The following is a 24531-nucleotide window of genomic DNA, read 5'->3' as shown; positions in this document are numbered from 1 at the left end:
CAACAGTAGACCCATATATGTGGGGTTTAGAGCCCTGTCACATGGAGCCCAGACTTTAGATTGCGATCCAATAGTTCTGGGCTCCATGCCACCTTCCACTTTACCCCCTTTTATAGCTAACCATCCCCCTCCCTTTCTCCACCAACCCTTGTCAGCGGGGTTAAGGGCAGACTCTTCCATCACAAGAGGCCTAAACGACTTGGAGGAGGAATGGGGTGCATGATGCAGTAACCTTGAGAGGTGGTGGGTCAGGCAACAAAAAGCCAGGAAATTAAACTTTACAGGTTTGAAATCCAGTTGCTTCAAGTGAAAATTCTCAAGCATAGTCCCAGTCCATTTCTGACCCACACAAAGTTTCAGCCTTGCACATTATCAATCTGTAAAGAGATTAAACTCTACACCGATGAATTTTAAAAAGTGCAGATGCTGAGATTTATGAGCAAAACAGAAAGCAGAGCCACTGATATCGCAAGAGGGGGAGAAAAGAGCAGCAACTGTGGCTCTGCTTGGTGGATGTGTGCTGGTAGAAAGAGTTGGCTGCCAGCCACATGGTTGCTGGGCTTCAAGAGCTGGGGGATGCTCGTCAGTCACATTCCCTTCTCCTGCACGGGAGGGGGCTGGAAGAAGGGAAGGGCTACAGATCAGGTTCAAAGGCCTACAGCCAGATGCTTGGGGCAGAGAGCACCACACCAACAGCGACCTTCTGAAACCCAGGACAAGAACATCCCAGTTTCACCGTGTGCTGCTGGGAGCAGGAGCACGGAGGGACAAAGGCAGGAAGTGGGTGGGGGGACGGAGAGGGAGGAGAGGAAGTGGTCAAGGTGTGAAGGTGCCAACAAAACAGCCCCAAATGGTCCAAAAAACACACACGGGATCAGTAAGAGTTAAACCAGGAAGTCTGCCCATGCTGGGGTTGAGTGCTGGAGAAACTCAGCAGGTCGCACAGCCATTACAGGAACTAATAAAGAGTGACCAATGTTTCTGGCCTGAGCCCTTATTCAAGGTACAAGGAAGGACCCAGGCCTGAAACATTGGTTGCTTGTGGTGATACAAATGTGAATGTGTGACTGTCAATGGGTAGTTGGCCCATCCCCCACTGGTGACCCACTCCCTGGTAACTCCTCCCCTTGTGACCCTGGAATAAAGGTCGGCCTCCCTCTCCCTGTCCTCAGTCCAGCAGTTGGAATCGAGCTACAAGTCTAAAGTGTAATAAAGCCTATCATTCCTCACACTGCGGCTTTGGAGTCATTCATGGAACTTCTGTCTTCCCAGCACATGCATTCTACATCATAAGATCCCTCTGCAGAAAAATAGTCCTTGGGCTATATCTCCCTCACAGGGAGAAAGCAGCCTCACACCAAAGACTTCTGAAACCAAGAAGAAGGGAGTATTTCTCATGCTGGGGCACTTGCAAATGTAACGAGATTCTGCATCAGTCTGGGGCAGGAGAAGTGCTGGACGTGAGGCAGGAGACTAGAGAGTAGTTCATGGAAACAGTTCATACCCATCTCTACACCATTGTCTGAATCCTCATTATCAGTGCATTGCTGGGAGCATGGCTGGAATCAGAACCCAGACACGGGCCAGGCGCACGAGTGGTGCCAGGGTCAGGAACACCGGCAGCTTGGCAGGCGGAGTGCTCCTTCCCAGCCGAAAATGGAAAGGAGGTGGCACTGTCCATGGCAGATTGGCCACGGTGGGATGCAGATAGTTCTCGACTTCCGACCTACATGAGTTACGTCCACCCGCACATATGTCCAAAAGTTTTGTTTAAAAAATCTTGATCAAAGCTACAGTACAAGTACATAATTTGCAATAAAAGTACTGTATACAGTGAATCCCCATTCCCCGCAGCAGCCCAAAGTCCCCATTCCCCACAGCAGCCTAAGGTCCCCATTCCCCAACCTATGACCAACCCAAGTTACAACCAATTCTTCGGTCCCCATTACGGTCATAACTCGGGAGCAACCCGTATTGTGGCCTTGGTGTCAGGCCAACAGTCTCAACACTGTCCATGTACTCCATGAAAGCCCCACCTCTCCCCGCCACCAGCCCCTCACGAATAATGAAGAGCAAGTGTTACTGCCTTTGGGAGGGACTACAAGTGGTTGAGAGAGGAGAGAAAAAGAAAGATTGAGCAGTCAAGCTTCAGCTTGAGGCTGAGAAAGGTTACAAACATAACCAGTTCCATTAAGGGCTCTGACCTACCATCAATTGCAGACATCGATATGAGGTGCTGCTTCAACAAGGCAGCCAACATCATCAGGGACCACCACCCTGGTCACAGCCTCTTCTCACAGCTACCTTGTCACATTAATCAGGGACTGTACCAAATCCACAAACAGACCATCTGCCTTATTCGAACACCATTCTTTTCCAGCGCTATGGAAAATCATCTACCTTTGGTTCCTTTTATCCCTTTTATAAATTTGATCTCATGTATACTATTGCAGTTTGTTTATGTTAACAAGGTACCTGTTCATCTGCATCAAGGAATAATTTTGGTACATGTGTCGAGTGAAGAATGTAAATGGCAATAATCTCATTACCATTAGCAATTCCCCTACATCCACGTTCTCCTTGTACATCACAGCCAAGCCTCAGGGAAGGGGACAAGAGGCAGAGAAGCCAATGAGCAGACCAGTTCCTCGAGAAGTCCACACCTTCACGGGAGAAACAGAATCAGCAGATTTCATTGCACTCTGTGCTCTAACCTCACCCTCTGGTAATGTGGCTGCCTTATGGCAACTCATCAACAACCTTCACAGATACTCGCAGGACATGAAGGAGATCCCTAATCATTTTCTCCACCACTGCAGTCCATCCTTCTCTCCTCCCAGGTTTTATCATTTTGCACTGTGGCTCATCAACAATCATTTAAAAAGCTGGCAGGCCAATGCCCAACCACCATATAACGATCACAGTATGAAAAGAGGCCATCTCGGCCCCTCTAGTCCGCACTGATTTAGTGAAACCTGCTCCCTGCCCATAACCCTCCAACCCCCTCAAATCCATGCACTAATCCAATCTCTTCTTAAATGACAAAATTAACCCTGCTGCAACCACCTCTTCCGGAAGGTCATTCCACTCAGCCACCACTCTCTGAATGAAGAAGTTCCCTCTTATATTACTTCTAAAGTTTTGCCCCCTAACCCTTAACTTATGAACCCTCATTCTAATCTCACCTACCCTCAAGGGGAAGAGCCTATTCACATCTACTCTGTCTATCCCCCTCATAATTTTAAAAGAGGTATCAAATCCCCCCCTCAACCTTCTATGCTCGCCATCTATACAAATTAAATTATCAGCCATTAATGAAGAAATTACAAGATGACTTAGAACATTGGAAAGATTTACCACTAACACTGATAATAAGGGTAAATTGCATTAAAATGAATATCTTCCCAAGGATACAATACCTATTCCAATCGTTGCCAATTCACCTTTCAGAGAAATTCTTCAAGGAGCTAAAGAAAATAATAAGGAAATTCTTATGGAAAGGGGGGAACCAAGAATAGCGCTAGATAAATTAACAGAATGGTACAAGCAAGGGGGCTTACAGTTACCAAACTTTAAGAATTATTATAGAGCAGCACAATTAAGATATCTATCAGATTTTTATCAAACAAGGGAAAAACCAGATTGGACCAGATTAGAGCTAGATAAAATAGGGGAAAAGATACCAGAACATATACTTTATAAGTGGGATGAAAAGCTGGTGCAACATGGAAGTTCACCAGTACTGCACCATCTGCTCAACATTTGGAAGAAGATTCACGTAGAAAGGAAAAAAACAAATTACCAACTACCAAAATTAATATTGACGCAAAATCAACTAATCCCTTTCACAATAGGTAACCTTTCCTTTCAAGAATGGGAGAGAAAAGGGATCAAAAGAATAGAAAATTGTTTTTTGGGAAATAATTTATTATCTTTTGAACAAATGAAGTACAAATATGGAATAACTCACAGTACAATGTTTGCATACCACCAACTGAAAACCTACTTGAAGGACAAATTGGGAAGCAGTCTGAGGTTATCAGAAGGAAGCAGTTTTGAATATGTGATTACAGACACAATGATAATTAAAAGATTTATAACAAACATGTACATCAAGTTGCAAGAGAAAGAGAACGATGAAATAAGCTGTAAACCCAAGCAAAAGTGGGAACAAGATTTAAACATAAAGATAAAAAATGAAAAATGGGAAAAGCTATGCTCCCGAACTATGAGAAATACAATAAACACGAGATTATGCATGATACAATATAATTGGTTACGCAGGCTATATATCATGCCCCAGAAGTTAAATAAATGGGACCCAACAGTATCAGATAGATGTTTTCGCTGTAAGAAGGAAACAGGAACAACAGTACATGCAATTTGGGCATGTGAGAAAGTGGAAAAAAGTTTTGGGAAGATCTAAATCAGGTATTAAATAAAATCACAAAAAGCAACATACCAAAAAATCCAGAGATCTTTCTTCTAAGTAATGCAAGAAGAAAAGAACTAGGCCTCGATTTGGATGAAGCACAAAAAAGATTTATTATGATAGCCTTAGTTGTAGCAAAAAAATGTATAATGTCAACCTGGAAATCAGAAGAGAGCCTGAGAGTACAGCAATGGTACATAGAAATGAATAAATGTATTCCATTGGAAAAAATAACATATAATTTAAAAAATAACATCACAGTATTCGAACAAATTTGGGAATCGTACATGGAACACAACAGAGAAGTCCTACCGCGGACCTCCACCTCCTAAAATGACAGAATGAGAAGACGATGAAATGAACAGGCCCAGTGTGTAAAAGTAGATGATACAATTTTCTTGTTTATTTTCATTGTGTGATGACATTGTTTAATGGGTTTAAATGTATTGTATATGTTAAACATTTAATGGGTTTGGGGGGGGTGGGAAGGAGGAAGGGAAGGGAGGGGGGAAAAAGGGGAGAAAATTACTGTGTATATTCAAGAGGGAAATGTTTGTGTGTATTTTGGTTAATATGGTTCATAGTGTGAAAAATAAAAATATTTTAAAAACCTTCTACGCTCCAATGAATAAAGACCCAGTCGACTCAATCTTTCTCCGTATTCTAGAAACTGCAATTTTAGTAAATCTTCTCTGCACTCTTTCAATCTTATTGATATCCTTCTTATAATTTGGAGACCATTACTGCACACAATATTCCAATCTTGGCCTCACCAATGCCTTAAACAGTCTCAACATCACCTCCCAGCTCCTATATTCTATGCTATGATTTATAAAGGCCAGCATACCAAAAGCCTTCTTCACCACTTTACATGGGAGAGCACAATGATATAGTTTTAAAGTTATTTGGCTGTGTGGGGGTGGGGGAAGTAGCGGAAGGTGTGTGGGGCGGGGGGGGGGGGGAGTGGTGGACAAAGGATCAAAGCTCGAAGGGGTCTAGAGCTCAAGATCAAAGATTTTAAGGGGCTAATTTTAAATTGTGCACATCTAAACTACACCCCTGTAATGACAAGGGTCTAAATTACTGGAGCCCCAGTCTTGCAATAAATCCTCAATAAAGTGAGACAGTTAAGAAGAGGCAGAATTCGAGAGTAATCAATGGAAAGGTAAAGTAGAGGCTGGAAAACAGATGACTGGAGATGGATTCGAATATTAGGCCACAACACATTAATTTGGCCTCAAGGTAACACATCTTCCAGTCTTGCTGGGCAGTTCTGGCCCAAAATGCTGACCATTCTTTATCTCCCATTCACGCTGCTTGACTCGCTGAGTTGCCCTCATATAATCATATGACATTTACAGCACAGAAACAGGCCAACTTGGCCTTTCTAGTTCATGCCAAACACATTCTCCCACCTCACCCTACTGACCTCCACTCAACCCGTAACCCTCCGTTCCTTTCTCATTCACATACATATCCAACTTCTCCTTAAATGCTAATATAGAGCCTGCCTCCACCACTTCATCCAAAAGCTCGTTCCACACACCCACCACTTTCTGAATAAATAAGTCGCCCTCATGTTTCCTCTGAGTTTTTGTCCTTAACTCTCTGCTCTTGTCCTCTAGTTTGTATCTTCCCCTTTCTTAAAAGAAAAAACCTCTCCACGTCAACTCTACCTATACCCCTAATAATTTAAATACCTCAATCAAATCCCCTCTCAACCTTCTACACTCTAAAGAATAAAGACCTAACTTATTTAACCTTTCCCTCTAACTTAGACCCTGTAACACCAGCAACATTCTAGTCAATCTTCTCTGCACCCAATTTGTTGATACCTTTCCAAAATTGTACACAATACTCCAAGTTTGGCCTCACCAATGCTTTGTACAATTTTAAATAACATCTCAGCTCCTAGACTCAATGACCTGATTCATAAACTTTCTTCACCACCCTATCCTCATGTGACTTCACCTTCAGGGAACTATGTACCATTATTCCTCAGTCCCTCTGTTCTACCGCACTCTTCAATGCCCCACCATTCACCATGCATGTCCTATTTTGATGAGCCCAACCAAATTCTAATACCTAACGCTTACTGCATTAAACTCCATCTGCCATCTTTCAGCCCACTCTTCTAACTGGCCTAAATCCTTCTGCAAGCTTCGAAACTCTTCTTCACTATCTACAGCTCCACCTAACTTAGTATCATCTGCTTACTTACTAATCCAATTTACCACCCCCATCCACCAGATCACTAATGTATAGGACAAACAGTAATGGATCCAATACTGAACCCTGAGGCACACCACAGTGGAGTGTGTGATTCTTGTGTTGTATTATGGTTGACTATTTTGAATGTGACAACTGACGATGGATGGCTATGACTGAAATTGTTAACTGGTGAGTGCAAGAACGGAGCTGATGACCTGTCCAGCTGGTCACCTTCTCTGCATTGTTTCTTGAGCATTTTTAACAGATACTTCCTGTTGAAAGATGACCACAATCAGTACTTGGTGTGTTATTATTTGAACCCATTGTTATTCTGCTGGGAAACTAGAATTCCATCTTGCAGGCCTTCTCTTTGCATAGGAGAGCAGGTTACCACTCACTAGATGCCAAGTCTGATATCCTGAGAGTGGCTGACAGGACCTCTTTAAAATTTTCACCCACTCTCTCCCTCAAAGTCCAAGGCACAAGTTCACAATCTGCCTTCCCCATTGCACCGAGCTAGCCAGATAATCCCTATAGACACAGCATGTGTCCGACTCGGCCAGATCCCAACATTACTCTGAAAACCGGGCCCCCGTTCTGTCAGGGCAGTAAACATCAAACAATTCCACCCCAAGTGCCACATCTGACCATCATCCCTTACAAATTATTAAGAAACCGCTGAAATAAAAATCAGCAATTTCCATTCAAGGACACGCACGCACAACATCAAACTCATGCCACCGTACAAGAGGGCTGTATTCCAGAAAAGAATAACTCATTCTATCCTGGTACCACTACGCATCTAAACATGTTGGCTGCACAGAAGTTTCTCCACCACATGTTGATTAGCCAGGATATTACGAACCAACAAGTGACAGATCCGCTGACAGAGCCACAAGGGGAGGGAGACCAAGCGGCCATCACAGTTTGCTGTGGCAATGCCCTCCTTCTTCTGCAAGGGTCTAAAGGAGCACACATGCATCACAGGACAGAAGGGAAGGAAACCAAATCCAAGCAGTTCATCTCACCTTTCCTCCCAGAGCTGCTAGGGCCAGACGGCTTGTCAGTGACAGAACCTGCAAAATGGGGGGAAAAAAAGATCAACTTTAGCATGTGGAGGGAGCAAATCAGCATGAAAATCACCAGACTCACTAAATATACACAGGAAACAGAATCATGGGGGGGCCGTCATTTTCATGAAAATTCTGGTTCTCCACCCCATGGGATGATGATGGTTCCTTTCGGTTTGTGGGGTTTGATACGAATATACCCCATTCCTCAGAAAGGAACACCGTGTGCCTGAATGGATTTAGGTGAGTGTCCAGACCCACCCTCTTGACATCTCCCCCACCCCCCCCCCCGGATCCAGCGGCACGGTGAGGTCCAAGATGGCTGGGCGAAGTCTCAATGCAAGGGATGCCCTTTCTGCACTTCATAGCACGTGTTTGCTCGATGGCCATTGACCCTATGAGAGAGTTCGTCCACCCTTTGGCAAGTCTGGTTTTTCATCCTGCAGGTGTCTAGCCTGGCGGGGGAGCCGGTTTAGTCACCGACCACCCGACAGTTAGTACTGGGTTACATGGTACCAGTGGCACTCCTGCGAGAGGCCTGACCTCCTGAAAATACATTCAGTAAACAGCATAAGATTTGATTCACTGAGCCGAAGAACATGCGGTGAAACAGCACAAGAATCATCTCCCCGATACTTTCAGGAAAGCAGCATCAGAATCATCACCTTTGCCCAAACCTATTCCGTAAAACTGCATGAGAATCATGACCCTCACCAAACACATCCAGTAAAACAGCTCGAGAATCGTCACCCAAATACATTCAATAAACCCCTCCCTCGAGTTCTGCATTCACAGAGCTCCTCCCCTCCTCTAATCAACGCTCAGAATTTTCTCCAGCCCTCCAACCCTGTTGGCCTGAGCTTCTCCCCCCCTGCCCCTTCTTCCTTCCTGCCCACTTTTTTTTTTAATCAGGCGCTGCCTGCCTTTTGCTTAAAGGGGTCCGGCCCAAAACAACAGTCATAGACCTTTACCATCTATGGACGCTGTGAGGCCAACTGTTCCTCCAGCATTTCTACCTTTTTTTTTTATAACTACAGTCACAGCATCTGCAGACTTTCCTGGTTTACAAGCATCATTTAACACATTCAGTAAAACAGAGCGAGAATCATCATTCTTGCCCAAAATAGACTCGGTAAAACAGGTCAAAAATCATATTACTGTGATGGAATGTATTTGGGATAAATTGGTAAAATTAGAGTAGGTTACATACATACACACACTTTAAAATAGATCTTATTTAAAATATTGAAGAATTGACATACAGTGAATTTACAGAAACGATGGAGAATGCTGTGCACATTTCACAAGTAGGTGCTAATTGAAATGACCATATTAAAGCAACAAGCAGGAAACGCTCTGACTGTTAAAAGCTCTTTGCAAGTGTTTTGGTCAGAGTGCACAGAAAGGTCACTCCTGGGTTTTTGTTTACCTTAAGACAACAGCTTGACCAAGAAGACTAACTCCTATTGTTTGCTGGAGAAGGTCAGGAGTTTTACAAGCGAGAGAGTCACATGAGCTTTCTGGCAGTTGGAGAGAGAGAGAGAGAGAGAGAGAGAGAGAGAGAGACAGAGGGCGGATGGCTGGAAGTGCTATCTGTCTGATGTTCTCTTGGAATAAGTGGAACTGAAAGGAACTCTGTGGTAGCCTGAAAGAAACAGGTTATCATCTGGAGAACCCTGATGGGGCAAGTTTAATCAGCAAGACATTGAGGTGACTAATGGTGGTACCTCAGTTGTGGAAATCCTGGAACAACAAATCTCTCTCTGCAAACCCTATGAGAACCTTCCTGAGCGGTAAACATTTACCTTTCGAGCACCAAAGCCTGGTGAACTTTATACATGTTAAATTCTATGCACAGTATAAGAATTGCCTGCAACCAGAGAACTTGGAAGGATGAGAAGTGAGATTGAACTGTGAACCAAAGAACTTTTCTTACATTTACACACACATCACATACACGTGTGCTTAGAATTAGAAGGGGGTTAAGTTGGTTTAGTTAAGTTAATAGAGATAAGTTAAAGTTTTATTCTGTTTTCATGTTTAAAGATAATTAAAAACAATTTTTGTTTAAATAACTACTTGTCTTGGCGAATGCTTATTACTGCTGGGTTTTGGAGTCCTTTGGGCTCGTAACAATACTCACCCAAACATGTGGATGAGAATCATCAGCCTTGTTCAAATACAGTCAGAGAAACAGCCTGAGAATAATCTAACCTGACACAAATACATTCGGAAAACCAACATTCATTCGTGGCAGACTGCTCAGGTTGGGAAAAAGAGTTTGAAGGAGGATGTCACAGGTCTTCACTCATGAGTGGTAGACCAAATGATTCATAGGCTCCGGTCAGAGAGGAGTGTTTAAAAAGGAGCGCTTCACGGCCCTCACTGGTGTCAGCGGATACAGGGCTGTAAGTGAGAGGAGAAGCCTTTAAAAAGCAGCACTCTCACCAAAAATGCATTCAGTAAAACAGCACAAAATTTTCACTCACAGAGGATCATAGGAAGATAACCTGCCAAAAGGATGACCGACCAGGGCATTCACATCCATAGTGATGAAGTGTTTTGAGAGGCTGATTTTGAACCATATTAACTGCTGCCTTGGATCTATTCCAATTTGCAAATCATGGCAAAACAGGTCCCATCTCACTGGCTCTTCACAAAACCCTGGAAAATCTGGATAGCAAAGACGCATACATTTGGATGGTCTTTTTTGATGACCATCATCCCCCGAAAACTAATCAGTGAGCTCCAAGACCTGTGCCTCAATACCCCACTGAGCAATTGATTTCCTCACCTCCAGACCCCAATCAGTTTAGATCTCCTGCAGAATCTCCGATTAGCTCTGGAACACCACAAGGATGCGTTCTAATTTTGTAAACCATCGTCTCTTGCCGTCCCACCTCACCTACCCACCCCTCCACCACTTGGGGGGAGTGCATGAAGGGCCCAACTCATTCCGACCAGGCAAAGTCAAGAAAATGAAACACCCTGGGCTCTGGCCGCCATGCCGTGACAAACCCATAAAATCCCGACATACATTCCATCTCTTTGTTGTGAATTTCTTTAGTGTCCTGTGTAATTGTGGTTACTTAAGCATCGAGTGTTGAATATGGTGGTTGGGGTGGAAGGGAGATAAAAAGAGCTTAAAATCTACAGAAACTGTATAATATGGATTATTGTAAATTGTTGTCAATGCTGACCATGTTAATATTGATGTTGATAACTGTTTGAGTTGAAGACTGGAAAATCATAAATAAAATACTTTTAAAAAGACCATCTATAAGTTTGCTGATACCACAGTAGTGGATGATGAAAGAGTATACAGGAGGGAGATTGAAAACTTGGCTGAAAGATGGATTAACAACATCTCACTCAATGTCAACAAGACCTAGGAACAGATTGTAGACTCTAAGAAAAGAAAACCAGAGGTTTACAGTCAGGTAATCATTGGATGTGAGTGCCCCTGTAAGGAGTTTGTACGTTCTCTCCGTGACCGCTCTGGTTTTCCCTGGGGCTCCAGTTTCCTCCCACCGTTCAATACGTACCTGGGGTTGTAGGTTAATTGGGTGGTATGGGCTCATGTTACCATGTTGTATGCCTAAATTTTTAAAAATTAAATAGGGGGATCAGAAGAGATTCAGCAAATTTAAATTCCAGGGTGTCACAATCTCAGAGGACATGTGCAGCACCCATCAATGAAAGCGTCATCACAAAGAGAGCAGCTCTATTTCTTCAGGAGGCTGCAGAGGTGCAGAATGTCATCTGAAGCCCTGCCAAACCTCTGCAGATGTATGGTGGAAAGTTTGCTGATGGCTGCATCACGGCCATGGTGGGCTGAAGGTAGTGGGGTCATCCTAGCACATCACAGGCAAAACTCTCCTCACCATTGAGGGCACGTTCAGTAAAACAGCACGAGGATCATCAACAATAAAACATGTTTAGTAAAACAGCATGAGAATCATCCGCAATAAAACATGTTCAGTAAAACAGCACGAGAATCATCCGCAATATAACATGTTCAGTAAAACAGCACGAGAATCATCCGCAATAAAACACGTTCATTAAAACAGCACGAGAATCAGCAAATGCTCAAACACATTCATAAAACAGCACAAGGATCAGGGCCCTCAGCCAAGTACAGTTAGTCTGTCTTCTTAATGAGTACAGTTTACAGCCTGGGTTGTATGTAATGTCATGTATACACTCAGATAATAAATTTGAATGTTGACTAATTTCTCACCATATCCATTTGTAAAGCAGCAGGACAATTAATATTCTTACCCAAATCCATCCAGTAAAGCAGCAGAAGGTTCATAACACAAAACCATTCAGTAAAGCAGCACAAGAACCATTATCCTCACACAAAGAGACAACTGGGGCATTTCCGATGATCTTTGCGTCTTCCTTGGCCGTGGGAGAGGTGCCAGAGGATTAGAGAATGACCAATGTGGTCTCCTTGTTTAAAAAAGGGAATAGGGAGAATCCTGGAAATTACAGACCAATGATTCTTACATCAGTGGTGGGAAAGCTATTGGAGAGGCTTCTTAAGGTCATGACCATGGATAGTCAGTATGGCTTTGTGAAGCGAAAGATCATACCTCATGAGTCTGAGAACAAAAGAAATTGATGAGAGTTGGGTGATAGACATGGTGTATAAAGCATTTGGCAAGCTGCCCAGGGTAGACTCATTCAGAAAGTCATGAGGAACCTTGGCTGCGTGGTTTCAGTATTTCACAGCTTGTAAAAAGCAGAGAGTAGTAGTGGACGGCAAGTATTCTTCCTGGAGGTCAGTGACTAGAGGAGTGCCACAGCGATCTGATCTTGGACCCCTGCTCTTTGTGATTTTTATAAATGACCTGAACAAAGAAGTAGAGAGATGGGTCAGTAAGTTTGCAGATGATGCAAAGGTTGGAGGTGTTGTCAAATTTGTTGAAGGTTGTTGAGGGTTACAACAGCTTAGAGACAGGATGCAGAGTTGGGAGGAAAAGTGAGAGTTCAATCTGGATAAGTGTGAGATAATGCAATTTGGAAGATCAAACTTGAAGGAAGAAAACATTGTTAATGCTGAACAGTGTGGAAGAACGGAGGGACCTTGGAGCCCAAATCCATAGATCTCTCAAGGTTGCCGCTGAAATGCTGGAGGACCTCAGTCGGTCTTTCTGTGTCTATAGGGAATAAAGATATATTACCAACGTTTCGAGCCTGAGCCCTTCAAGAAATAGGCAAAGAATCTCAGAATAGAGATAGTGGTGGCTGGGGGAAGAAGCCCAGACCAACAAAAGGTGTTAATTGGATATGAGAGATAAGAATTGATTTTGGTTCTGTGAAAGGAGAAAGAGGGGAAATGGAGAGAAATAGAGCTGGGAAAAGGCAATTGGGGAAGAAGTGAAGGGGGTTTAAACAAAAACCAGACAAGTCAATAATAATGCCATCCGGTTGGAGGTTGCCCAGATGCAAGATAAGGTGCTGCAGGTGGTCTCAGTCTTGTGAATCAGCAGGGGCCAGCTACTACATCCGGTGCTCCCATTGTGGTCTCCTCTACATCAGATTGGGAGATCGCTTTGTTGAGCACCTCAGATCTGTCCGCTGCAATGCATGGATCCCCAAATGGCCACCCATTTCAATTCCCATCCCATTCCCTTGCCAGCAAGTCTGTCCACGACCTCATGTGCTAAGACCACGCAGGAGATTGAGCTCAGGAGTAGAGCGGTCATGTTGCAGTTCCACAAATCTGTGGTGAGACCACACCTCATTACAGGAAGGATGTGGAACATATGGAGTAGGTGCAAAGCAGATTTACCAGGATGGTACCTTCAGTGTCTCATGAGGCAGACTTAGCAGAGCTAGGGCTTTTATCTCTGGAGAGAAGGATGAGAGGTGACTTAATAGAGAGGGGGGTTAGGCAGAAGGTAAGATGTGGAAAGTCTCTGTGATGCATTTACTTCAATGCAAGAAGTGTTGTAAGGAAGGTGGATGAGCTAAAGGTGTGGATAGACATTTGGCAGTATGATGAGGTGGTGATTAGTAAGATGTGGTTGAAGGAGGGTTGTGACTGGCAGTTGAATATTCTGGGATTTCACTGCTTTAGGTGTGATAGGATTGGAGGGGTAAGGGGAGGGAGTGTGGCATTACTTGTCAAGGAAAGTATTACAGTTGTACCGAGGCGTGATAGATTGGAGGGCTCGTCAAGGGAGATGGTGTGGGTGGAAATTTTAAAAAAAAAGGTTATGATTATAGGGGTGTATTATACACCATCAAATGGGGAGAGGGAACTAGAAGAGCAAATGTGTAGAGAAACAGCTGAGATGTGCAGAAGGCAAAGGGATGGTGTTGGGGATTTTAATTTTCCTAACATAGATTGGGAGACGCAGTCAGTGAGTGGGCTGGATGGCTCAGAGCTTGTAAAATGTGTGCAGGATTGCTTTTTGCATCAATATGTTGAGGTACCCACTTGAGAGGGAGCAATATTAGATCTACTGTTGGGGAATGAAATAGTGCAGGTGACGGAGGTGTGCGTTGGGGAGCATTTCGGATGCAGTGATCATGGCACCATTAGTTTCAGGTCAAATGTTAATGGCAGCCATGGTTTTCTAGAGAGATTAAGAAGATGCCTACATTAAATACAAGAAGCAAAGGACTGATGAGATCTATGGATGATACATAGATTAAATAAAAAACCTTGAGAGCGGAATGAGAAAGGCAAAAAGTATGAGGGGGCTATAGCAAATAGGGTGAAGGCAAATCTGAAGGGTTTTTACAAATATGTGAAGATTAAAAGGAAAGTTAAGGATAGAATAGGTCCACTGGAAAATCAGAACAGAGGTTGGAGGTATGTGTGAGGAACCATACAAGATGGAGGAGATATTGAATAAATTCTTCTCGTCGGTGTTCACGAAGGAAAGAGATATTGAAGTGCATAAAATAAGCGAGGCAAAAGGGTTAGTTAGAGAAAAGATAGGGATTAGTAAAGAGGGGATTTTAGAACTTCTGGGTGTATAAAGGTAGATGTCTCATGGTCCTGATGGGAGTTTCCCAGGACCTTAAGGGAGGTCTGGGAGGAAATAGCGGAGGCTCCGTCAGTGATTTTCCAAGGGTCAATGGAGGAGGGTGTAGTGCCTTGGGATTGCCAGGTTGCAAACGTGGTTCCGCTCTTTAAAAAGGGCACAAGGTGTAGGCAAACTACTTTAGGCCAGTAAGTTTGACATCAGTGGTAGGGAAATTAATGGAAGGAATTCTTAGGGATAATGTGTATAAATATCTGGATTGGCAGGGATTGATCAGGGATACCCAACGTGGGTTTGTGAGGGGAAAGTCGTGCTTGATGTATTTTGTTGAATTTTTTGAAGAGGTGACCAGATAAATTGATGAAGGAAGAGCAGTTGATGTGGTCTATTTGGATTTTAGTAAGGTTTTTGATAAAGTTCCGCATGGAAGGTTAGTGAAGAAGGTTTGATCTCTACAGATTAATATAGAGATAGTCAGATGGGTTTAGAGGTGGCTGGAAAATAGGCACTAGAGAGTCATGGTGGACAACTCTCTTGTCAGGATGGTGGCCAGTGATGAGTGGTGTGCCTCAGGGATCGGTGTTGGGTCCCTTGTGGTTCATCATTTATATTAAGGATTTGGATGACAGGGTGGTAAATTGGGTGAGTAAATATCTGGAAGATACAAAAATAGGGTGAGTTGTGGATAGTGAAGAGGGTTTTCATGGGCTACAGAAGGATTTGGACTGTTTGGAAAAGTGGGCTAAAAGGTGGCAGATGAAGTTTAATGTAGATAAGTGTGAGGTGCTTCATTTTGGGAAGAATAACCAAAATAGGACATATGCAGGGAAAGGGAGGGCATTGAGAAATGCAGAGGAACAGAGGGATCTTGGAATAATGCTTCAGTGCTCCTTAAAGGTAGATTCCCATGTAGATAGGGTGGTGAAGGTGGTTTTTGGTATGCTGGCCTTTATAAATCATAGCATAGAATATAGGTGCTGGGAGGTGATGTTGAGGCTGTTTAAGGCTTTGGTGAGGCCAAGTTTGGAGTATTGTGTGCAGTTCTGATCTCCAAATTATAGGAAGGATATATATAAGGTAGAGAGGGTGCAAAGAAGGCTTACAAAAATGTTGCCTGAATTTCAGTATCTTGAATACGAAGAAAGATTGAGTAGACTGGGTCTTTAGTTATTGGAGCATAGAAGGTTGAGAGGGGATTTGATAGAGAAATTTAAGATTATAAAGGGAATAGATAGAGTAGATGAGAATAACTCTATCCCCTGAGGGTACAAGGGATCTTAAGGGTTAGGGGGCAAAACTTTAGGAGTAATACAAGAGGATGCATCTTAACTCAGGGAGAGGTGGCTGAGTGGAATGATTTACCGGAAGAAGTAGTTGCGGCAGGGTCAATTTTGTCATTTAAGAGGAGGCTCGATGAGTACATGGATGTGAGGGGGTTGGAGTAAATCTGAATGAGATTCAACCCCCAAATACATTCAGTAAATCTGAATGAGAGTCATCAACCAAACACATTAAGTGAAGCTGAACGAGATTCATCAACCTACCATATTTTGTAAATCTGACAAAGATTCATCGCTCAAGCACATTCAATAAATCTCAACGAAATTCATCCCACAAACATATAGAGTAAATCTGAACAAGATTCACCCTCAAAACAACTTCAGAAAATCTGAATGGAATTCATCCCCATAGCACATTCAGTAAATCTAAACAAGATTAATCCCCCAAAAACAATCCCTAAATCTGAATGAGATCCATTCCCCAAACCCCTTCAATAGATACTTTGGAGAATCAAACCCGAACCTCATTCAGTAAATTTGAACAACATTCATTCCCCAAAAGCTTTCAGTAAATCTGAACAAGATTCATGACCAAATCACAGTCAATAAAAGTTAATGAGATTCATCCCTAAACACAGAGTAAATCTTAGAGACCAAAATCCCAAACCAACTCAGTACACCTGAAAGATTCATTCCCAAAACTCACTCAATAAATTTGAACAAGAATCATCTGCCAAACGCATTCAGTAAAGCTAAACGAGATTCATTCCCCAAACACATTTAGTAAAACTAAACAAATTTCAGCCTAAAAGCACATTCAATAACTCTAAACGAGATTGAAACCCCAAACACATTCAATACATCTCAACGAGTTCATATCCCAAACATATTCAGTACATCTGAACAAGTTTCATATCCCAAACATATTCAGTACATCTGAATGAGTTTCATATCCCAAAAATATTCAAGTACATCTGAACAAGTTTCATATCCCAAACATATTCAGTACATCTGAATGAGTTTCATATCCCAAAAATATTCAAGTACATCTGAACAAGTTTCATATCCCAAACATATTCAGTACATCTGAATGAGTTTTATATCCAAAAAATATTCAAGTATATCTGAACAATATTCAATCTCCAAATACATTCAGTATATCTGAGCGAGATTTATCCTCCAAACTCATTCAGTTAACCTGAATGCTTTTCATTCCCCAAACATGTTCAGTAAATCTGAAGGAGATCCACCACCTAAACCCAGTCAGTAAATCTGAACAAGATGCTTCCCACATACACATTCAGCAAATCTGAAAGAAAATCATCTCCCAAACACATTCAGTGAATCTGAAAGAGAATGATCCAGCTATTACATTCAGTAATTCTTAACCAGATTAATCTCTGAAACACATACGTGCTTCATCCCCCAAACACATTCAGTAAATCTGAACATGATTAATCCCACAAACAGATTCAGTAAATCTGAACATGACTCATCCCACAAACACATTCAGTAAATCTGAACATGACTCATCCCACAAACACATTCAGTAAATCTGAACATGACTCATCCCACAAACACATTCAGTAAATCTAAACAAATTTCAGCCTAAAAGCACATTCAATAACTCTAAATGAGCTCATATCCCAAACATATTCAGTACATCTGAACGAGTTTCATATCCCAAACATGTTCAGTACATCTGAACAAGTTTCATATCCCAAACATATTCAGTACATCTGAACGAGTTTCATATCCCAAACATGTTCAGTACATCTGAACGAGTTTCATATCCCAAACATATTCAGTACATCTGAACGAGTTTCATATCCCAAACATGTTCAGTACATCTGAACGAGTTTCATATCCAAAACATGTTCAGTACATCTGAACAAGTTTCATATCCCAAACATGTTCAGTACATCTGAACAAGTTTCATATCCCAAACATATGCAGTACATTTGAATGAGTTTCATATCCCAAAAATATTCAAGTACATCTGAACAATATTCAATCTCCAAATACATTCAGTATATCTGAGCAAGATTTATCCCCCAAACTCATTCAGTTAACCAGAATGCTTTTCATTCCCCAAACATGTTCAGTAAATCTAAAGGAGATTCACCACCTAAACCCAGTCAGTAAATCTGAACAAGATGCTTCCCACATACACATTCAACAAATCTGAAAGAAAATCATCTCCCAAACACATTCAGTGAATCTGAAAGAGAATGATCCAGCTATTACATTCAATAATTTTTAACCAGATTAATCTCTGAAACACATATACGTGCTTCAACCCCCAAACACATTCAGTAAATCTGAACATGATTCATCCCACAAACACATTCAGTAAATCTGAACATGATTCATCCCACAAACACAGTCAGTAAATCTGAACATGATTCATCCGACAAACACATTCAGTAAATCTGAACATGATTCATCCCACAAACACATTTAGTAAATCTGAACATGATTCATCCCACAAACACATTTAGTAAATCTGAACATGATTCATCCCCAAACACATTTAGTAAATCTGAACATGATTCATCCCCAAACACATTTAGTAAATCTAAACAAATTTCAGCCTAAAAGCACATTCAATAACTCTAAATGAGATTGAAACCCCAAACACATTCAAAACATCTGAACAAGTTTCATATCCTAAATATATTCAGTATATCTGAACAAGTTTCATATCCCAAACATATGCAGTACATCTGAATGAGTTTCATATCCCAAAAATATTCAAGTACATCTGAACAATATTCAATCTCCAAATACATTCAGTATATCTGAGCGAGATTTATCCTCCAAACTCATTCAGTTAACCTGAATGCTTTTCATTCCCCAAACATGTTCGGTAAATCTGAAGGAGATTCACCACCTAAACCCAGTCAGTAAATCTGAACAAGATGCTTCCCACATACACATTCAGCAAATCTGAAAGAAAATCATCTCCCAAACACATTCAGTGAATCTGAAAGAGAATGATCCAGCTATTACATTCAGTAATTCTTAACCAGATTAATCTCTGAAACACATATACGTGCTTCATCCCCCAAACACATTCAGTCAATCTGAACATGATTCATCCCCTAAACACATTCAGTAAATCTGAACATGATTCATCCCCCAAACACATTCAGTAAATCTGAACATGATTCATCCCCCAAACACATTCAGTAAATCTGAACATGATTCATCCCCCAGAGACATTCAGTAAATCTGAACATGATTCATCCCCCAGACACATTCAGTAAATCTGAACATGATTCATCCCACAAACACATTCAGTAAATCTGAACATGATTCATCCCACAAATACAATCAGTAAATCTGAACATGATTCATCCCACAAACACATTCTGTAAATCTGAACATGATTCATCCCACAAACACATTCAGTAAATCTGAAAGAGAATCATCCCCCAAACACATTCAGTAATTCTAAACAAGATTCATCCCTTAAACACATCAATCTGAACGCAAGTGAAAACCCAAACACATCACTAAATCTGTTAGAGATTCATTCCACAAACACATTCAGAAAATCTGAATGAGATTGTTTCCCCAACCACATTCAGTAAAACTGAACGAGAATCATTCCCCAAACATTCAGTAATCTGAACAAGATTCATCCCACTAACACATTCAGTAAATCTGAAAGAAAATCACGTCCCAAAAATATTCAGTGCGCCTGAAACAAATTCATCCACCAAACACATTCAATAAATCTGAATGAGAATCATTCCCCAAACACTTCCAGTAAATCTGAATGAGATCATCCCCCAAAGACATTCAATAAATCTGAACGAGAATCATCCCCCAAACACACACAGAAAATCTGAACGAAATTCGTCGTCCAAACACATTGAGTGATTCTGAACGAGATTCATCCCCCACAAAACACATTTAGTGAATATGAATGAGATTTATCCCACTAACATATTAACTAAATCTCAACGTGATCATTTGTCCAAACACATTAAAACCCAAACACAATAAGTAAATCTGAATGAGATTCATCCGCCAAACACTTTCAATAATTCTCAAAGAGATTCATCGCCTAAATACATTTAATAAATCTTAATTATTTTCTTCCCACAAACATATTCAGTAAACCTGAACAAGATAATCACCCAAACTCTGAGTAAATCTGAACGAGATTGATTACCCAAACACATTTAGTAAATCTGAGTGAGATTCATCACCCAAACACATTCAGTGAATCTGAACGAGATTCGTTTCCCATTGTTACAAATCAAACCAGCAACCACAAAGAAGGCATATCACACAGGGGTAAAGATGAACAATTACTTTATTAACAAAATTTCACCTTCAAACTTTAATTCAAAATCCCCCCTTTTATAACAATGCCCACTGGTTAATATACAAATTTCTATAACAATGTAAAACTAACAAATTCCCTAGCCTAAATATAACATATGTAATCAAAGTCTAAGTTATATTTCCAACTAGCCCACCAAAAAAAACTTGCAACACAAAACACATTAGACTCATAAAACTTCGATTACAATCGAAGTAAAGATCGTAAACAAAATTCAGTTTGTTTGGTAAAATGAAGCCAAAAGATCTTTTAGAGAGAGAGAGCACAAAATTTGAAGTGATTCATCCCTCAAAGACATTCAGTAGAATTGAACAACATTCATTCAATCTTAACAAGATACATCGCCAAACATATTCAGTAAATCTGAATGAGTTCACCCCGCAAACATATTCAGTAAATCAAAATGAGTTTCATTCCCCAAATATGCTCAGTCAATCGAAACGAGATTCATCACCCAGACACATTCAGTCAATCGGAACGAGATTCACCACCCAGACACATTCAGTCAATCGGAACGAGATTCACCACCCAGACACATTCAGTCAATCGGAACGAGATTCACCACCCAGACACATTCAGTCAATCGGAACGAGATTCACCACCCAGACACATTCAGTCAATCGGAACGAGATTCACCACCCAGACACATTCAGTCAATCGCAACGAGAATCATTCCCCAAACACATTCAGTAAACCTGAACGAGCATCATCCCCCAAACTCATTCGAGTAATATGAAAGAGATTAATTTCCAAAACACACACAATAAATCTGAACAAGACTCATACCCCAAACTCATGCTGTAAATTGGAACGAGATTCATTCCCCAAAGACGTACAGTAAATCTGAATGATATTCATCCCCCAAACACATTCAGTAAATCTAAAAGAAAATTATCCCCCAAACACAATCTGCAAATCTGAATGAAATTCATCGTTCAAACACATTTAACAAATCTGAACAAGATTCATCCCCCAAACTCAGAGCAAATCTGAACAAATTTCTTTCCACAAACAAATTCAGTAAATCGGAATGAGATTCAACATCCAAACACATTCATTAAATCTGAACGGGATTCATTCAGCAAATACATTCAGTAAAATTTAATGAGAATCATTCCCCAACACATTCCATGAATCTGAACGATATTTATCATCCAAACATATTCATCAAATATGAACAAGCATCATCACCAAAACACATTCAGTAAATTTGAACGACTTTTTTTTTAAACAAACACATTCAGTATATAGGATTGATATTCAACATGCAGACACATTCATTAAATCTGAACAGGATTCATACAAACATATTCAGTTAATCTCAACGAGATTTATTCACCAAACACATTCAGAAAATCTGAATGAGATTCATCCCTCAAACACATTCAGTAAAATTGAATGAGAATCAGTCCCCAAACATATATTCCATGAATCTGAACGAGATTCATCCTCCAAACAAATACAAAAATTCTTAGAGATTCATTCCCCAAGTGCATTCAGCAAATCAGAATGAAAATCGTCCCCCAAACACAATCTGCAAACCTGTAAGAGATTCATCTTCCAAACACAATGAGTAAATCGGAACTAGCATCATCACCCAAACACATTCAGTAAATTTGAACGAGAATCATCCTGCAAACACATTCAGTAAATCTGAACATGATTTATCTCCCAAACAAATTCAATAAATCTCAACAAGATCCATTGTCCAAACAGATTATGCAAACCTGAATGAGATTTATTCCCCAAAAGCATTGAATAAATCGGAACGAGAATCATCCCTGAAACACATTCCCTCAACCTGAACGAGAATCATCTGCCAAACTCATTCAGTAAATCTGAATGAGAATCATTCCCGAAAGACATTCAGTAAATCTGAACGAGATTCATTCCCGAAAGACATTCAGTAAATCTGAACGAGATTCATTCCCTAAACTTATTAAGTAAATTTTACCGAAAACGAACATCAAGCACATTCAATGAATCTGAATGAGAATTGTCAAACAAACATATCCAATAAATCTGAACAAAATTCATCCCCCAAACACATTCAGTAAATCTGAATGAGATTCAATCTCCAAACACATTCAATAAATCCGAACAAGATTAATACCCAACACTCATGCAGTAAATCAAATGAGATTCACCCCCCCAAACACATTCTGTGAATCTGAACAAGATTTATTCCTCAAACAGATTTAGTAAATCTGAACAAAAATCATCCCCCAAACAAAATCTGCAAATCTGAATGAAATTCATCCTCCAACACACGTTCAATAAATCTGAACAAGCATCATCTCCCAAACACATTCAGTAAAAGGTGAATGAGAATTTTCCTGCAAACACATTCAGTAAATCTGAACAAGACTCATCCCCCAAATTTATACAGTAAATCTGAACAACTTTCTTTATACAAACACTTTCAGTAAATTGGAATGTGATTCATCCTCCAAACACTTTAATTAAATCTGAACGGGATTCATATATCAAACACATTCAATAAGTCTGTACTAAAATCACCTCCCAAACACATTCAGTAAATCTGAAACAGTTTCATCCTCCAAACACATTCAGAAAATACATACAAAAATTCTTACCGATATTCATCCCTGAAACACATCAGTAAATCTGAACGCGATTCATCACCCAAACACATCAGTAAATCTGAAAGAGATTCATTCCACAAACACATTCAGTAAATCTGAATGAGATTCAAATGCCACACACATTCATTAAATCTGAACACAAATTATACATCAAACACATTCAATAAATCTGAACGCGATTCATACATCAAACATATTCAGTAAATATGAACGATATTCATCCCACAAACACATTCCGTAAATCTAAAAGAAAATCACCTCGCAAACACATTCAGTAAATCTAAACGAGATTCACCCCAAACACATTCAGTGAATCTGAAACAGATTCATCCCCCAAAACACATTCAGAAAATCTGAAAGAAAATCATCTCCCAAACACATTCAAAAATTTTTACCGAGATTCATACCTGAAACACATCAGTAAATCTGAACGAGATTCATTCCACAAAAACATTCAATGAACCTAAACGAGATTCATCCCCCAAACATGTTCAGCAAATCTGAATGAGATTCCTACATCAAACACATTCAGTAAATCTGAACGAGATTCCGGCTTCATACACATTCAATAAATCTGAACGAGATTCCGGCTTCATACACGTTCAATAAATGTGAACGAGATTAATTCCCCAAACACGTTCAGTAAATGTGAATGAGATTCATTCCCCAAACACATTCAGTAAATGTGAACGAGATTCATTCCACAAGCACATTCAGTAAATGTGAACAAGAATAATTCCACAAACATATTCACATCCCCCAAATACATTCAGTAAATCTGATTAGGATTCATCCCACAAACACAATCAATAAATCTGAACAAGAATCATTCCACAAACATATTCAGTAAATCTGAACTAGAAATGATGCCCAAATACATGCAGTAAATCTGAACGGGAGTCATCCCACAAACACATTCAGTAAATGTGAAGGAGATTCATTCCCCAAACACATTCAGTAAATGTGAACAAGAATCATCCTTCAAACTTATTGAGTTAATCTGAACAAGTTTTATTCCCCAAAAACATTCAGTAAATCTGAATGAGATTCAATCCCCAAACACATACAGTAAATCTGAACAAAATTTATCCCCCTAACTCGTACAGAAATCTGAACGACTGACTTTGCACAAACAAATTCAAAAAATCAGAATGAGATTCATCCACCAAACACATTCATTACATTTCAATGGGATTCATACATCAAATGTATTCAGTAAATATGAAAAAAAAAACATATGCCAAACACATTTAGTAAATTTGATGAAGATTACCCCCACATACACATTCAGTAATCCTGAATGAGATTCAAACCTAAAACACATTCATTAATCAGAACAAAATTCATCCCCCAAACTCATTCAGTAAATCTGAACGTGATTCATTCCCCAAACTTATTCAGTAAATCTAAACGTAATTCATTCCCCAAACTCATTCAGTAAATCTAAACAAGATTCATCCCCCAAAAACATACAGTAAATCAGAACGAGAATCGTTTCCCAAACATTCAAAGAATCTGAACAAGATTTATTCCCCAAACAAATTAAGTAAATCTAAACAATATTCATCCCC

At 40.5% G+C, this 24531-nt stretch overlaps 1 protein-coding gene across 6 annotated transcripts in view; it reads right to left on the bottom strand.

Moving 5' to 3' along the window:
* smoc1 (SPARC related modular calcium binding 1) overlaps window positions 1-24531 on the bottom strand; it is a 268502-nt gene that overhangs the window by 119903 nt on the left and 124068 nt on the right. For all 6 annotated transcript variants that reach the window (XM_069918105.1, XM_069918106.1, XM_069918107.1 and 3 more), the window contains one exon: window positions 7672-7719. In XM_069918105.1, the coding sequence (XP_069774206.1) occupies window positions 7672-7719 (48 nt within the window). The remainder of the gene's footprint in view (window positions 1-7671; window positions 7720-24531) is intronic.

The sequence above is a fragment of the Narcine bancroftii genome, chromosome 2, assembly GCF_036971445.1.
Source record: "Narcine bancroftii isolate sNarBan1 chromosome 2, sNarBan1.hap1, whole genome shotgun sequence".
Lineage (NCBI taxonomy): Eukaryota > Metazoa > Chordata > Chondrichthyes > Torpediniformes > Narcinidae > Narcine > Narcine bancroftii.
The sequence above is the reverse complement of the archived record's forward strand: the minus strand, read 5'-3'. Positions and strand labels throughout refer to the sequence as shown.